General features: G+C 28.9%; 1 protein-coding gene across 1 annotated transcript; it reads right to left on the bottom strand.

Moving 5' to 3' along the window:
- Positions 1–2,671: 2,671 nt before the first annotated feature.
- Positions 2,672–3,907, bottom strand: LOC113852115 (transcription repressor OFP5). The gene has a single exon (XM_027482366.1). The coding sequence runs from the start codon at positions 3,905–3,907 to the stop codon at positions 2,672–2,674; it is 1,236 nt and encodes a 411-aa protein (XP_027338167.1).
- Positions 3,908–17,704: the final 13,797 nt, after the last annotated feature.

Genomic DNA, 17,704 nt, shown 5'->3' with positions numbered 1-17,704 from the left:
TGAAAACTGAATGGATTTTCTCTTTTGTTGGTTGCTCTAAGTAGTGGACGTGACCCTGTCAAAGGCAAAACTAAACCTTAGACTTTGACCAAAGTGGAAATTCGCATCATCGCATATTCGCATGGTAAGATGATAGTGGTGACTGATGAGTCTCTTGACTACGATTCTTCATTCGTTACAAACGCATTCTACAATTAAAATAACTCCACATGGATAATTTAGTATTACTGCTACAACTCAAGCACCCTTTGCGTTGTTGCATCACACAATGCTTATTTATTGTGATTTGTTTGTTAGAATAGAATTTTGATAATATCTTGGAAAGTTTTTGGTTTAGCCTGAATTGTTATTTATCATAGACTCAACATTTTAAACATTTTTTGTTTGTCTTTTTTATTGTTAACTTCCACAAAACAAATACCAAAAGCTATAGTCGTGCACAATTTCACAAAATTACGTGACATGGGTCGGAAAGAATTTGAAAAAAAAAAGTAAGGAAAGAGACACACAATACTACTAACATGTTTGAATTTGTGTTCAAAACGTGTCGTACATTTATTTTAATGCTAATTGTAGCTTTTGTATTGGTTCTATGTTTATAATATTTTTAATGTGTTTCCGAACATACACAGGATGTCACAAGGTGTTAAAATAAAATTTTAAAAAAATCAGAATAGATGTAATATGAACATCACAGTAAAAAAAGGTTTTAAGAAAAAAAAATTAAAAGAAAAAAGTTTGAACATTTTTTAAAAAAATTATTTAACGATACCTATAGTAAGTGAACGAGTCATGAAAGGAAACATTAGAGGATGCACACAAAAAAATCGACCCTGGATACTAAAATGATTGAGATTGGTTCATATCAAAATTTGATTGGTTCATTTGAAAAACAATCACCACGATTACCTAATTTATGTTTTTTAAAAAAAAAATGCTCTTCTAAGATGAATTTATCTCAAAATTGAGTTAGGAAAAATGAATCTTTAGTTAAATTTTAGTGAGTTATCATCTTATTGTGCTTAAAATTAAATTAATGACAAATTTACTTACATATTTTAGAGATAAATTCATTTTTATGGTGTCCATTAATTCATATCGGATAAGTTGGGCCACTGTGTGATTTGTGAATGAAATTAGCTCAATAAAAGCTTCACGTGACTCTGAAAAAGACTTGTTTCACGACAAAAAAAAGAAAAGAAAAGAAAAGAAAGAGACTCGTTTAGTGGGCTGTCTCTGGTTATTATTAGTGTGTTGAATATGCAGCTAAACGTTTGATTATATTCCCATGTTATAGGATAGCTGGTAAGGCTGTGGAGTACAAGGGGTTCCTGAAAACAAAGTTATTAACAGAAAGCTTTGTCGATTTATAGAAATTGGTTGGATCCTATAAATTATATGATTTGTTGATCTAGCTAGCATAGACTTGTGGTATGATTCGAGCAGATAGCATAGACACAATAATATCAGCGAGTTAGTTCTGTTTATTTCATAAAAATCCTACTTGTGGTATGATTCGAGCAGATAGCATTGTTTCATTGTTTCAAGTCCATGGAACATGGAAGGCAACGAAACTTCATTGCTTCTGCTTTTTAACAGTTATCTCTCAAGTACTTATCAATCTAGTTGATGGGTCTTGCATCTGCTAGAGAATTGGATGCAGAATCTAGTTGTACTTACCAAAATAAGTATTGGGGCACCCATCAATCTCCCGGTTTCTTCAAATTGTAATTTTCCTTTTTCTTTTTTACTTACACAATGTAGTTTATGATAATGGCCATATATAACATTTTTTTTTGTTTAGGTTGTATAATTTATTTGTCCAATAGTATTAAATATATCAGATGACACTCACAAGTTACAATACAAGTAGAGCTCAAACTTCATGAACTGTTAAAAGGAAATGTTTTTCGATATATCAACATCCAGCCTTCACTAATGTCTGCGTGCTTCCAGAGGGACACTACTTTATTCAAGTAGATACATTTATGCAATTTGGATAAGGGTAGATACAGGGATCGGAGGAACTGTTCCTTTGGTTGCTGTGAGTTCAGATTTTCAGGCCCCATAACCATTAAAAATGTACTTAATGTGTAAAATTAATACAATTTAATTAAAATATATCAACAGTATAACTATTTTTTACATTATTATTGAATCATAAATGAATATAAGAAAGAATTGTTGATTTTTGGGATAATTAATATAAAAATCATATTTATTGTGTATTTTGCTTATAGTGTATCAAAAGTTAAAATCATTAATATTTATACTCTTTCACAATTTGACTGTCTCTCTCATTGCTCTTATAAAAAACAAAAAATAATAATAATAATATCATTTCATCTCTTTTCCATCCATTCCATCCCATCTTTCCAAAACAGACAAACATATACATGCTAGTGTGCTCATATTAACTATTGGCTAGTATTGTCATTTAGATTCCTTTTTTTCCTTCCTACGTTTCTCTTCAGACCTTTTTCAGTAACCAACTTTGAAAACAATCGTGCAGATTGAATATATTTCTATAAGCATCCAAACATCTACCAGACAAATGCATGGAGAGAATATTGAGTTTCAAGTAAAACTAAAGCATGACAAGAACAATATATACTTGTAAAATGACTATGTATATACATTGTTTACAAGCCTATCAACTAGACACAGATTGTTATTCATAGGAACAACATTGAATGTCTGATTTAATATCCAAACTACCATGGCTCATGTCAAACCACACCTGCCTGAATACTTTGATGATGAGATCATGATACTCATCAGCATTCAAAGTCAGATAACATGCCAACAGTTCCTCCATTTCTTCTGGCCTGCTAATCTGATTTTCTGTGATCATCTCAATCATTGAATCTCTGAAATCTTGCTTTGGATCTAATGAACATTTAACAACAGCAAAGTTATCTAATCCTGGTTTATCCTCCACAATTTCATCCCTTCCTTTCTTCATCTTTAATTTTGCTTTCCTCATATCTTCTAGAGCCTTTATTTTGCATATTTCAACTTTGGAAACCATCCTTGGAGAATATATCCTCACCTTGGAGCTTTGCTTTGGTTTCCTCCTCTGAAGTTCTCCGCTGACATGAAGTGTTTGCCTTTGTCTGTTAGTCTTTACCTTCAACTCCTCAATTTGTTTCATGTTGTGCCTCTTAGAACCAATTTTCTTCTGAGATAACCTGTCACTTTTCTCAATTTTTTCTATAATATTATTTCTAAGGATAGAATACCTCAAAGCTGCAGAAGAGGCAAAAGAATGTGTTCTTGGTGTGCAAATAGTGCTTGGTGATTCAAATTGCAGCACATCTTTTTCTACTGCTTTATTGGATCCAAATTCAACTTCCTCTACTTCTCTTTCCAATGACAAGAGATGCTCTTCAAAAACTTTTTGTGCTTTCCTCTCAAATCTCCTCCTTAAGTTTTCATATTCCTTTTCCCGACTGTACTCATCCATATCCACTGAAACCTTCCTATCATTCATCAACTTCCTTTCTTCTCCTAGAATAATATCATTCTCCCTCAACTTGAGGGTCCCTTCTCTTCTTCCATGTTTCTTATCATTCCTTCTACCACCATAGGATGGAATCACACTCTTTTCAATATCTCTATTTTTCTTATCCTCATAACTCTCTTCATTAAATGATTGTCTACAGAAAGCACCAGCATCATCCCCTACACAAAACCTTTCTCCATAATCACAAGAATACTGTGGTGAACCTACAGATGAATTCTGCTTTGCCTTCTGTTTGATAAGTTTTCCTCTGTTTGGCTCAGAATTGATCCTCATGCGCTTGAACTTGGACAACCAAGAAAAAGGAGATGCATGAGAAATGAAAGAAGAGCCAGAAGAAGAAGAAGCTGAAGAAGGGTTTTTTCTTCTACCCCACTTTATCATTTGCTTTTGTGAAGGTGATTCTCTTCTTTTTGATTTGGTTAAGGTTTAGCAGTTTGCAGAAGATAGAAGAATGAGAACTTAAGTTGAAGATAATAATGTTAGTATTGTCATAGGTATAACTTGGGAAACATATAGTGGTTAGTGGGACGGTTAGGATGTTAAATAGGAACGTGGGTTTCTTACTGTTTCTTCTGCAATTTTTTCAAAAGTCACAACCGCTCAAATCCTGTGACCACTTACCCACTTTTTGTGCCTTTTAGTTTGTACTCGTAAAAAGTTGTGTGCATTGAGGGGACCCCTTTTTCTACGTTCTCGGTGGTTTCATAATGGCAAATTATTACTATTAATTAACAGAAATTAATCCCTGTGTAAGGGGGGAAAAACATCTTATCAACCTCGTATGATTGAGGAAGTTATTTGTAGGACATTGTCTCTTGGTCTTTAACTTTAGTACAAAGATCATAACTAGATCTGCAAGCAGTAGAGTTATTTATAGTAACAGCTAGTTAGTGTTTTTTCTTTTTTTTTGCTGAAAAAAGAGACTAAAGGCCCAAAAAATAAAACAACACTTAGACTAAGGATCTAGATCAAAACAGCAGCTAGTTAGTGTTGACCTTGACATGAAGGTTGTCCTTAACAAGGGGAATGGAAGATTAGGAAGCCTCTAATAATATTAGTCCGTTTAGTTTAGATATTAACTTTTCGGCTGGGGTTATTGATATTTTAATATTTTTGTTGTATTCTTTTTTATCTTTGTTTTTACGATTTAATTTATTTATTTTAAATTTATTTAAACCTATTTTTTTTTCATATATCACTTGTAATGCATAAAACATGGTTAAGATAAATAAAATTATATGAAGACATTTTGTTTTAATTTAGATAAAATAAAATTTTTATAATATATTACTAAAATATAATCTAAAATAAATTGGTTGATTTTTTTCCGCTAACATGTCTAGTAAACAAACAAATATTCATGAATATATTACTAAAACACAATTACTAACTCTCTTGACAAGAATGATACAAAAAAATTTGGTTTTATTTCAGGTAATAATTTTGAGTTCAAATCTTGTGAATAGACAAAATAGGAGTTACGAAAGTTTTGTCCATTAAAAAAATCCACTCAGTTGCCGATTGGATGCAAAAGGTTTCAAACAAACAAAAATTACAAAAACATGAACGGCATCATATGTAATTTTGATAACATAAAAATACAACGATAAAAAGGAGAGGGGAAGTCAAGATAATTCATTTTCTCTCTACATTTGGTTCACATAATGCTAACATTATTTCATTATAACGATAATAAATATTGAAAAATAAAATGAATAAATAATCAAGTATAATTGGGGAAAAAGTTTGGCCTGATGAATACTTAAATTAATAAAAGATATTTTCAGTAATTAAAGTTGTAAACAATAAAGAAGTGTGAATGAGTGAAAATTATACGCGAACTTCACTTTCAAATCCTATAAAAATATGTTGTGTGTGAATGAATAGAGAGCTTTTGAACAAATATTAAGGTTGAACTGAAACATCTTATGAACAAATATTGAAAGTATACAAATTTTTAATGCTCAAAATCATTTATTTTTATAATAATTACCTTAAAGTTATATTTATGGTCATTTTCAATTAATTAATAATATATTTTTTTCATTAACAAAATATCAAACTTAAATTATTAAAATAACCTCACCTTTTACAAAAATTATTTACTTTTATTAAATTTCACCAAATTTCTATATTATGAATCATTTAAATATCTTTTGCACACAAAATATGTTTTAGATCTCGAGTCATTTGGACATAAAATGAAGATTTCGAGGAAATAAAGAACATAATATAGCAATCAAAAGATTTGAGATTAAATCTGAGCCAAAAAGTTATTTGGACTAAAATCGTACGATAACCAAAAACACAGGCTCAAAAGTCAAGTTAAACCTTTTAATTAAGACCGAAAGTGAAACTTTTATTGATTCACATATATTCTTGTGTAACATGACAGACAGACATACATTTGAAACTAAGTGAAGAAGAGTGTGGCAGTATAAAGGAACAAAATTGCAAATCTTTCTTGTTGTTGAATGTTGAATTTCTAAATCATCGTTTTAATTAAGCACATGCTTGCAACCCCCTCCACTAATTTTATATTCAAGCAGGGAAACCCTTTAAATTTTCATCCCAGTTAAATAATTACATCATTAATTAATTATATGGAAGAGAGGTATCATTCTACTTCCCTCTGGTCGACAGATCAAAGTTATGACCTTGCTGACTTCACATTTAATGGTGGGATAATGACTATGAGTTGGAATTGTTAAAATTCAATCAATTTTGAAATAGATGGGTCATGGGTCATCACTTATCATATTTGTGTCTTCTCTTTTTAATTTCCTTTGCTTGATCATCGTATGATTTACTAACTTCTAGACTTCCAATCGATACTTCAGAGAGAAGCTCCAAAGTACAGGTTTTTTTTTCTAACGGAGCCTGCTTAAAGGAACTTCCATTTTCAGCCAAATACAGAACATTTAAGAGTGTGCTTGATCCAAAAAGTGCTTTTAGTACTTTGAAACAACTCAACGAAGTGTTCATGTCATTTTATTACATTAAGTATGTAGTACATATGAAGTAAGCTGTTGTTCTTTTGCCATTTGTACTTCATTTTCAACTGCTCATCATCGCATTCACTTTGATCTTGAAAATGGTCAACTAAATATCATCAGAAAAGTCCTGTTACCTTTCATGCAACTGCTAATTCTACATGTAGTACTATTAACTAGTCACTACATTGGGTAGTTTTCTGCGACATTTAAGAAATTTTGGAATACCAACCCAAGTATTTGTATAAAACTTTTCTTTACTTTATGTGACACATAAATATTCCACTGTTTAAAATTTGTCAGTTTTTCTATCCCGCAATGTTATTACATAGTCGTGTTTCAGGAAAAATAACTACTATGATCTCTATACTTGTTGGCAAGTGGCCCCCTTGTGAAGTTGAACCCAGCAGTAAAACAGTCAAGTTCACAACAAATTAACGAACAAAGAAATCTTGTATCATATTATGTATCAAGTAATGGTTTCTTAAAATGAAGAAGGCAAACACAGAGATAATGATAGCGGATATAGAGATATGAAATAACAGAAATGCTGGAAATAATGAAATAACAGAAAACTCCAGAGCAGCCGGAGGAAGAAGGAAAACGAGTCACACTTTTCATATCCCTCTCTCTTCCATATTTTTTTTCTTTTATGTATACCTTATTTTCCAAATGTAATTCTTGAGCATAGAATTATTTACTATTTTCTGACTAATCTATTTTCAAATTTGAGTAGAAAAGAGTGGTCCATCCAGGTTAAGAGTGAGCAATAGGTTGACTCATCAGCCCATTCAAAATTTAATTTACAAAAATTAAAAATATTAAAATTAAAAAATATAAAAATTATCTATAATTATAAATTAAAGCAATAAAATATAATTTAACTATAATTTTATAATCCTAAAACACATTTTAAAAACTTAAATTATAAACTATAATCCATTGATCCACAAACCAAAAAATAAAGTAAAAAATCACAACAATTTCAACCTCATAATCAAAATAAATAGTTTATAAATCAAAGTTAAATCATAAAACATAATTTACATAGCAGAATAAAGTTTCAAATTGTAATAACTTTAAAGTTTTAATCATTTTCCTCTAAGTTAAGAACATTTGAATTTGATGCTGCATTAAAAAAAATAGTTATACGCTTTGATTGTTATTCTCACCACCAACATCATCATCATTTATATCCATAGTTGTGTATCAAAATTTAAAAAAAATATTTACTAACATTAAATTTAAGATGGAAAAGTTAATATTTCAAGTTAAAATAATAGTGACATGCAAACAAAATAAATTACAATCACTACCAAATTCATGCAACCAATTAAGAGTATACATCATAACTTCCACATATTTTGATAAGAGAATATTCTTGTACTTATTTAAAACATGTGAGTCATTGTTAAATACAGATTCAAATGCAACAATATTAATGAGAATACTCATTATGTCACGTGCCAATATTAATAGTTAAAAAAAATTGACTTCTATTATTCTTCCACCATTGAATAATATCTAAATCATCATGATAATTAATTCAATAGTTGACTCCTCAAAATAAAGATCAAGTTAAGATTTTCTAACCCTAAAAGCTTGTTCTCATTTCTACAATTTGAAGACTTAGACATAGTGAACATGTCAAAAAGTAAGGAGAGAAGGTGAGATAAAGATTTTAAAAAATATAATAAAAAGTGATATAATTATTAAACAATAAAATTTTAAACTAACACAGAAGACAAGATATGTGTTAGCATTTGATTCCTTAGACACTCTAGAATTAGAAGCAGAGGAATGACTATTACTATGCACACTAGAAGTTGTGCTAGAATAATGTTCAAATAACTTGTATAATTTTTTTTTAACTTGTTGTACCTTTGTTTCACAAGTAGAAGCATCAACTTTTGAATAACAATAATACAATAATTCAAGCTTTATCCTCGAATCAAGAATTACTCCTAATGCAAGCATAATACTATATTTGAATATTTTAAAAAACTTTGCAATCATTTTTTCATCAGTGCTCTTTATAACTTCATCTCCATCACTTGAACTTTTAACAAGTATACACTGAATCTTCCAAATTTAAATAAAATACAAGTTAGAAGTAGGATAAGATGTAACAGAAGTAGAAACATAAAAAAGCAACAAGAATCCACAAATTTTTTTTTATTCTTTGCCACTTCTTCTAAAGGACAAAATCTATAATTTTTATCACTCAAATGAAAATTTCAAAATACAAATCAATACTAAAAAGCACTCTGAAGTATCAAATAAGTTGGGTTCTATCTTGTAGAAACATCTAAAGACAATGCTTTTAAACTATCTACACTACCAACTTGATCAATGCAATTCTTAAATTTTCTCATTCTACTCTATGAACTCTTCACATATTTTATGCTTTCTCTAATCTTGTGTAAGGTATTATTAGCAACCTTCAATCCTTCTTGAAAAATTAAATTTAAAATGTGTGTAGAACATTACGAAAGAGTTCTCTATCACATAAAACAACTTTTGTAAGGTTAGTTGATTTTTCAAATGTTGTTGCATAAAATCATTAGCAGATGAATTATCTAAAGTAAGACCAAATATTTTCTTCTCTATTCCTCAATTGATTAAAAATTCATATATGATTTTAGACAAATTAAATCTAGTATAAGGAGGAGGCATATGACAAAAATTAAAAATTTTATTCTTTAATTTTCAATTTGAGTCAATAAAATGAACTACCAAAACATATGTAACCTTGTCATTACAAGTATTCAATAAATTAGAAGTTAAAAATATTCTTAAAGGAATGATACATGTCTCTTGTTTAAGTTTCTCCTTCTCTCTTATGTACACCTTCAATACAGCAGATCTAATAATATTCCAAGAAATAAGATTTAAATCTGGATTCACCTACTGCATTTAAGTCCTAATCTTTCTAAGCTTAACAAAATTAAAAGATAATTCATATTCAATGATTGCAACTGCCAACATATCATGTGATATCATTTGATCTACCTTACAAGATTTTAGTTTTTCTTGCACATTTAGCATCATTTGACCAATATATTCAAATTTAATTTCCTTACACATTGTAACATGACAATTTAAATGTGATGTCTCATACTTTTTATCCCATATTTGTACTCATTTTCGCAGCTATTATATTTTACCCTTTCAATTCTATCATCACCTAATCCTATCTTGGTGAAAAATTTTCAACAATTAGATGTGATTACTTTAACTCTTTTCTTAGCATTAAAAAAGTAAAATAAATTACAATCCATATTATTATCACTAGAAGTAAGATTATTAGAGTCTTCTATGTTCATTTCACAAGAATAAAAACTGAAAATAAAATTAAAATTTACTACAAACTAGAAACACAAATACACAATTACAAATAAAAAGTTAAAAAAATTCCATAATACAATTACAATTACTGTGAGTTCGTGATATGATCCTTATCATTTCATTTATCAAGTAAGCATTGAAATTGTAATTACGTTAACATTTAAAAATAATAATCAAACTTATTTAATCATTCAAAAGCAAATAGAAACAACATAATTACACAATTGTAAATCAAAAAACTACATAATATAATTACAATTATGGTGAGTATGTGATATGATCCTTATCATCCCATTTATCAAGTAGACATTGAGATTGTAATTATGTTAACATTTAAAAATAATAACTAAAACTTTAGTGTTAGCTATGTACCTACGAGCCAAAAGAGAAGTATTTTTAGTTTCTACTCTAGAATAATTAATTTAACTTGTTCAACCATTTAATTTTTTGAAGGTACTACTTTATATGAAATGTATTCGTATATCTCTTAATACTACTCTTATTTATTGTGCATAAAAATTTTATTTTATTTTTTTTCCTTTTGAAGAGTTCTTCCTCTAGTCTTATAGTTGGTATAACTACAAGTTTATAAAATTTAGAATGAATGTCATAATAGAATCTTATTCCAATATTTTGAATTTGGTGCGGAAGAAAGGGATTAAAAGACAAACCCCCCCTTCTCTAAGGATGCTGCATTAGTGTCCTCTTTCAATTTCAAACCTCCTATTTTTCTTACTCCTATGAAAGAAAGTGAAACAATTTCATGTGATACTGAAAGTGGATTCAACTTGGATGTTGACAATTCAACTTTAAGGTAGGTTCAACTTTGATCCTTTAAGTTATTTTTATATTAATTGCTTTATAGCCATAGGTTTTGCTTGCTCACAATCATACCATGCATATCTACATCATTTGCAGGGAAGTTCCTTTCCTTTTGACATTAAACTTTGAGCTAATCTCAAAGAAAAGCAATGTATAAAATAAGAACTTTGATGGAGATTTTCTTACATTGGCCCTTGCTAGTCTAACTTCATGCACACGTTCTAAATTACAGTTTCCTTCAATTTTCCTAGCATTTCACCATAAGTAACATCTTAATTTTGGATTACTATGTAGTCAAGTTTGGTAATACTCATTAGCCATTTCCTTCATTTATCTAAATATCACTATTCATTTTTAACTTTTCATTTATTTTTCCTTTTTTATCAAAAGCAATCATGAAAAATCAAATCTTTCCCTTATCAGTGTACAATTAGTTCAATCAACAATAACATTTATGCAATTTCTTTCCTCTAGTAGCAAAAATGGCACAAATTGGACAACGGTAAAAAAGAATTTAAAATTGAATGGAGCATGGAGGTGTAGTGCGTGGACACATAGATCATATCAGAAATGAAGGAACGAAAGATGATATTTGAATACCAAAGCGAAGAAATATAGAGAGAGTAAGAAGTTGAAAGCTAGTTAAGAGAGAGTGAGACACTAGTGGGAGGTTGTTGCAGTGGTGATCTGAGAGGTTAAAATTAGCCAGTCAAGTGAGAGCTAGGCGTCGTTATGTGGTGGCTATACGAGGTTGTTGTAGCGGTGATCTGAAGAGGCCAAGGGAAAGACACTATGTGTGATGGCTCGAGTGAATATTTGAGCTTTAGGAATAGTAGTAAAAAATAGAGTTTCTTCTATATTTCCAATGAGTTCAACACAAGGAGATTTTTTTTTCATAAATAACAGTCCAATAGGCCAACCTGCCCTAAACCCGTTTTCAAATGGGTTATATGAGGGCAGGTTAAAGGAGTTATTGGATTGGAATTCTATAACTCAGTCCACCTAATTTAGTGTGTTATACGGGTCAGCTCGATGGATTAGGCTAAAATTCACACTCCTATTTATAATTCACCTTGATTTCATCGTTATCATCCATGTATCCCAACCATATAATGGTGTTCCCATGCACCTTGTTAACAAATTCCTTTAGTCCCTCCACTTTATTTGTCAATATTTCTTCTACACTTGTGACATTTCCTCCCCCATAAAATTAACCTTGTACTCAAGGTTTAAGTTAGGATAATCATCCTATATTGAAGATAAATCTTTCTAAGTAGCTTTAGTTTGACCCAATCCTTTCCATTGGACCAAAACCTAAGGAATATGGTCAACTCCACGTAAAATGATTCTAGACTGCAATATCTTGGATGGTTGGACAATAGGACCAAATTCATCAGTCAACAGTGGAAGAGAAACATATTACTACTATTATTTACATTTGCATGGCTTCAAACAAGAAAAATGCTAAATATGGTAAATTTTGGCAGAAGGTTTAACAGTTCATAAACAACAAAACCAATTTTTTGTACAATTGGAAAAGGACCATAATATCTAAGTTTCAATTTTTGATTCGTTTGCAAAACAAAAAAGTGTTGCCTATATGGTTGAAGTTTAACTAGAACAAGATCTTATATTTTAAACTCTAACTACAAGTATTTCCTATTTGTGTATTTCTTCATATGATGTTGATGCAATAAATTTTACAAAGAAGGAAAGTCTTAATGGTCTAAAGTATTCTTGGTGATTGTAGGAAGATTATGATCATAGATTGCTCTAAAAAGAGTTATATTAATGCTGAATTGAAATGAGATATTGTACTAAAAACTTGGCCTATGAGAGTAACTTACTTCATCTCTTTGGATTGTCAAATATGAAACACATTAAGTACATCTCCAAACATCTATTAAGTCTCACAGATTGTCCATCAAATTGAGAGTGGTATGATGTGCTCATAGCCAAAGTTGTCCCACTCAACTTAAACAATTGTTGCCAAAAATTGCTAGTGAACACTTTATCATGATTCGAAACAATTGATTTTGGCATATTGTGTAATCTAACAATGGAATGCATGAAAATTTTTGCTACATTCTTGCTTGAATAATCTACCTTGAGTGAAGCAAAATGACCATATTCTGATAAACGATCTATTATTACTATAATCAAGGCAAAACGTTGAGAAAGAGGTAATCCAATATTAAATTCATAGCTAATTCTTCCCAAATTTGCTTCAAAATTGGCAAGGGTTAAAGCATTCCAACAAGTTAAGAAGTAGTGGTCTTGACTTGTTGACAGAACAAACAATATTGGACAAGAGTTTTAATATCATGTTGCATACCGTGCTAATAAAATTGAGAAGAAACTCTAGCCTTTATCCTTGCTATCCCCGCATGTCTCCGAATAGAAAAATTATGAAATTCATTCAAATTTTGTTGTATAAGACAATGTTTGGGAGGAAGAACTAACCTTTTCTTCTAATACAATAACTAGTCTTGAGCAGAATAATGTAGTTTAGGATGAGTGTCTTGAGTACATAAGTGAAGTATTTCAGACAATTTGGGATCAACAATAATAGCAATATGCACCTTATGAATGATATCGCACGGAGATTGAGAAATAGCCATAAAAAAAGATCAAGATAATGTATTTGTAGCAAGATTGTCATAACTAGGTTTGTATTCTATGATGAAATCATATCCAAGGGACTTAGGAAGCCATGCTTGCTACTTTGGGGTTTGGATGGCTTGATCAGTGAGGTTGCGTAAACTCTTCTGATATATTTTGATAATAAATTTATATCCTAACAAGTAATGACAAAATTTAGCTGTAACTTCTATAATGGCATAAAACTCCCATGCATAAGCTAATTGTTTCTACATTCTTGGAGATAATTTTATTTTATTTTTAAAAAAATGCAATGAAATGATGGTCTTGACTAACAACAACACTAATACCAATACCAGAAGTGTCAATTTCTAAGATAAAAGGCTTAGTAAAGTCTAGAAGAGTCAATACATAAGCCTTAATAATAGCTTGTTAAAGGTTTTGAAAATCTTCAGTAGCAGTATAAGAGTCCTAATGAAAATTGTCTTTCTTGAAAAAATTAGTTAACGGAGCAATTACAATCACATATTAATAAGTCCATATTTTAGGATTTTTTATGATATATTTTTATATACATGACCCTTATTTGATAAGAATTTTAAATTTATTTATTCATTAATTGTTACAGATTATCACAAATCATTCAGTAGTGAATTAAAGAAGCATTTTGCTCACAATTAAAGAAAAATTGATAGAAAACAAAGTCATACATAGCAGAAAGCATGATCTTTCTTGACAACCAGTTTGAGAGTATTTCGTGATAATGCTTAATTGTATTACATGTAGTTAACAGAAATGATGGAAACAATAAAATAAGAGAAAATTCCTGAGTAGTCCAAAGGAAGAAGGAGAATGAGTCACACTTTTCATACCTCTCTCTATTCCCTATTTTTTTTTCTTTTATATTTACTTCATTTCTGAAACATAATCCTTAAGCGTAGAGTTAGTTACTCTTTTTCTTTCATTTTTATGATTCACCTTGATTTCATCATTATCGTCCGCATGTCCCACCCATATAATGATATTCTCATGCAGCTTGTTAATAGATTACCTCATTTGTTAATATTTATTCTATACTCATGACAACAGTTTCATTCTTGATTTTTTAGTAATGATTAAAATTAAGGATATTTTTTTTTCAAAAGACTTAAAAATACAGTAAGAGCATAAAGAAAAGTTGAATGAGTATAGATTGCTACTTTGTGAGCCTAGGATAAGTTTTTGAATATCTAAATTTCTATAAATTGAATTTTTTGTTATGACTTATTGGTTGAGTAAAATAAATTGTTTAATGTATTACTTAAGTTGTATGATTCTTTCATCTAAGAGACTACATATATGTTTGAAAATGCATGAATTTTTTTTTTTGTAAATATGAATCTAATAAAAACCTATAGTAATATTGAAATAAATGTGATTTCATGCTCATTTGAAAGTGAATCTAAACATGTTATAAGTCTTTTAGATTGAATTCCCTTCATATGGTAAAGTTATAATAATTAAGTGATATTTTTATTAAAATTTAAGTAACAAAATGTTAGAACTATCTAATAATTCTAGTTAAATTACAATCAATTGTTATTGTTTTTAATAAGAACATGCTAATTCATGATCTAGATAAAATATATAAGCAAGCTTGTTAATTAATTTAAGTGATCAATTTATTTGAACTTGATATTTGTAATTGATTAGTGTGAATTAAAGTGTAAGGTAAGAACCAAGAGTTTCTAATAGAAATGAATTAAGATTAGTACTTAATATGGTTAAGTTTCTTATGTGATGACTAATAATTATGCAAGTACATAAGTTATTTCAAAACTTGCCGAGAATTCTGTTTTGAAAGTATAATTTAAAGAAAAAGATTTAATCTATCATTTGTCACAAAATTCAAAACTTGAGTATAACAACTTTTTTCTTTAAAAGATATGTTTTCAATAAATAAATTTAAAATTCTATTATATTATTATTAATATTTTTAATTACTTTTAGTATTTTAATTTTATATAATCTTATTCATATACTTACAAATACTACTTATAAACTTGATTGTAGTGTAATAAAAATGATTTGAATATTGATAATTGAGTATGTTGTATATGTCAACTTTTGAAATAGCTATGTTATAAATTTTATATCGAATAAAATAAGACGTTTAATATAATACTTATGAAACTTACTCAATTGAATTATTTTTCGGACTCGACTTTTTTATTTATTTAATATAACGATTTTCCTTCTTTTTTTTTGTTGTTTTTGCTGATTGGGTTGAGTGCCTTTCGTATTGGAATTCTACACTTGTGAACATAACCGTTATTGCCTAAAGATGACCATCAATTTTAATCAAACTGGATTATAGTCTATAAGGAGAGCCCCGTCTAAGCCCACAATTATTTTCCCTATGTTTAATTTAACATTTCCGAATACGATTTTAGGATTGTCATCATACTATTTATGTTGTCAAATAGCTATAACGTAATATTAGGGAGATGGTCAAGTGGAGGAAAATAAACTCTTTTGAATTTGGAAGTTTTTTTGCCTTTATTTTAATTACCATTTCATTCTCTTAAAATTTTATGTAATAACAAATGGCCATAATTTTAACGGGATAACTGCATTATCTTCTTTAGTTAGTTACTAATTTTACTTATGTCTTTTAATTGAAAAAATACACCTACTTCCTTTGCTATGCTAGACACTATCAAGAAAAATATTTAAAAAATTGAGGAAAGTATTTTTTTTTTTAAGTAGCATTCATTGTATTTAAAAAATTGTACATATTTCTCCCATCTCATATTTATAAATGGATCATATTTTAGTGTTCTAAAAAAATAATAAAATGCGAGATAAGTGTAAGGAAACTGCTGTAATTTTTTCATAAAAAAGAATGAAAACATAATTAACACGAACTATACGCCAAATTAATGTAATGATATCTTTTATTGTTATCTTATTCAAATTTCATAAGTTATATGATATGATAAATTGTGATATAACATAATGAGATATATACAAAATTGAGAAAAAGTATTGATTTTGAGATATTCAGAGTTAATTAATTGCCCAATGCGACAGATATACATTTACGCGAAAACCACACATAACTTTAGACAACTAAGATTTGTTAAAAATTGGTTATTGTTCAAATTACAACTGCAAAACGGGAAATAAATAAGAATGGGACTACACAGGACACTTTCCTTTTCCAAGAAAAAAAAAGGGGATGAAAGATTCTTTTTTATGAGGCAAAAACATGGATTTATGACAATAGATTAACTATTTTATGTTGTGTGTGCCCTTGTTCAAATTTTCTTTTGTAAATAATAAATACATTTTGTTTTAAATAAAATCAGAATATAATTATTTCTTAATTTTTTATTTATTTATATTATAAATATATCATGATTATATAAAATGTTATTTTTTTTTATATCAATCCACTTTTGTATATCTTCTAACACTTCCATTAAATTCTCTTCCTTTTTTGTATTTCTTTTCACTCCTTCAAAATTCAAAATAAGAATGAGTTAGAAAAAGAGAGCATAATTCATAACTTGAATTTTGTTTATATTTTAATTGTTTAATTTCACCTTTTACATATAGCACAATTAATTAAGTTTTCAACCATTAGTTTGTTTGGGAAATGAGACAATATTCTGCTCTATAACATGGTATATTTGCATAATGGAAGAGAGAGAGAGAGAGACAGAGAGCAGTTCGAATTGAGTGAGAATAATGCTGAAATCATCAAATAAAGAAAAAAGTGAGAAAACAATTTGAATAAAGTAAAAGTTCGACTAAAGGATGCCAAATTAATAAACTAAAGTTTAATTTTGACAAGAAATTTGATTGTAAAATTTAAAGATACAAAGATCTGATGTTATAGTCTACATTTATTACAAAACATTTGTCAATGAAACATTCGAGTTATGCAATTTTTTATACGACAACTTAGATGTGATATCATAGTAATTTTAGTATTATTTATGAATTAAAATTTCATCTTAATAATTCATGCATTACTACGATTTTGATTAGTGGATAATTTTAATTAGTTAAATTGAATGTTAACATGAATTTTCAAAATTAAAATTTAATTTTGATTAGTGAATATTATCAGAAACACTCAAGTTATACAAATTTTACTAGCAAAAGATAACTAACCCATTGCTGACCAAGGAGGCTCCGCTTGGGCTGGTTCTTGGTTTGACAAAATGATGGAGCAATAAAGGCTAATAATGGCTTGGGATCAACAAAGCAATTGAGAATCAGTGTTATGTCATGATTAACAATATTCTTAGTCCAATTGAAGCATAAAACTCAACCACAACTACCACCCTGTGTCTAATTATATTTTGGGGTAGAATCTCCAATGGTTTTTCATGTATGTGTCCGCTGTATGCCTCCACTTACTTTA

Source organism: Abrus precatorius, unplaced genomic scaffold (genome assembly GCF_003935025.1).
Source record: "Abrus precatorius isolate BTA unplaced genomic scaffold, Abrus_2018 Scaffold10, whole genome shotgun sequence".
Taxonomy (NCBI): Eukaryota; Viridiplantae; Streptophyta; class Magnoliopsida; order Fabales; family Fabaceae; genus Abrus; species Abrus precatorius.
This window is presented reverse-complemented; position numbering and strand designations above follow the sequence as displayed.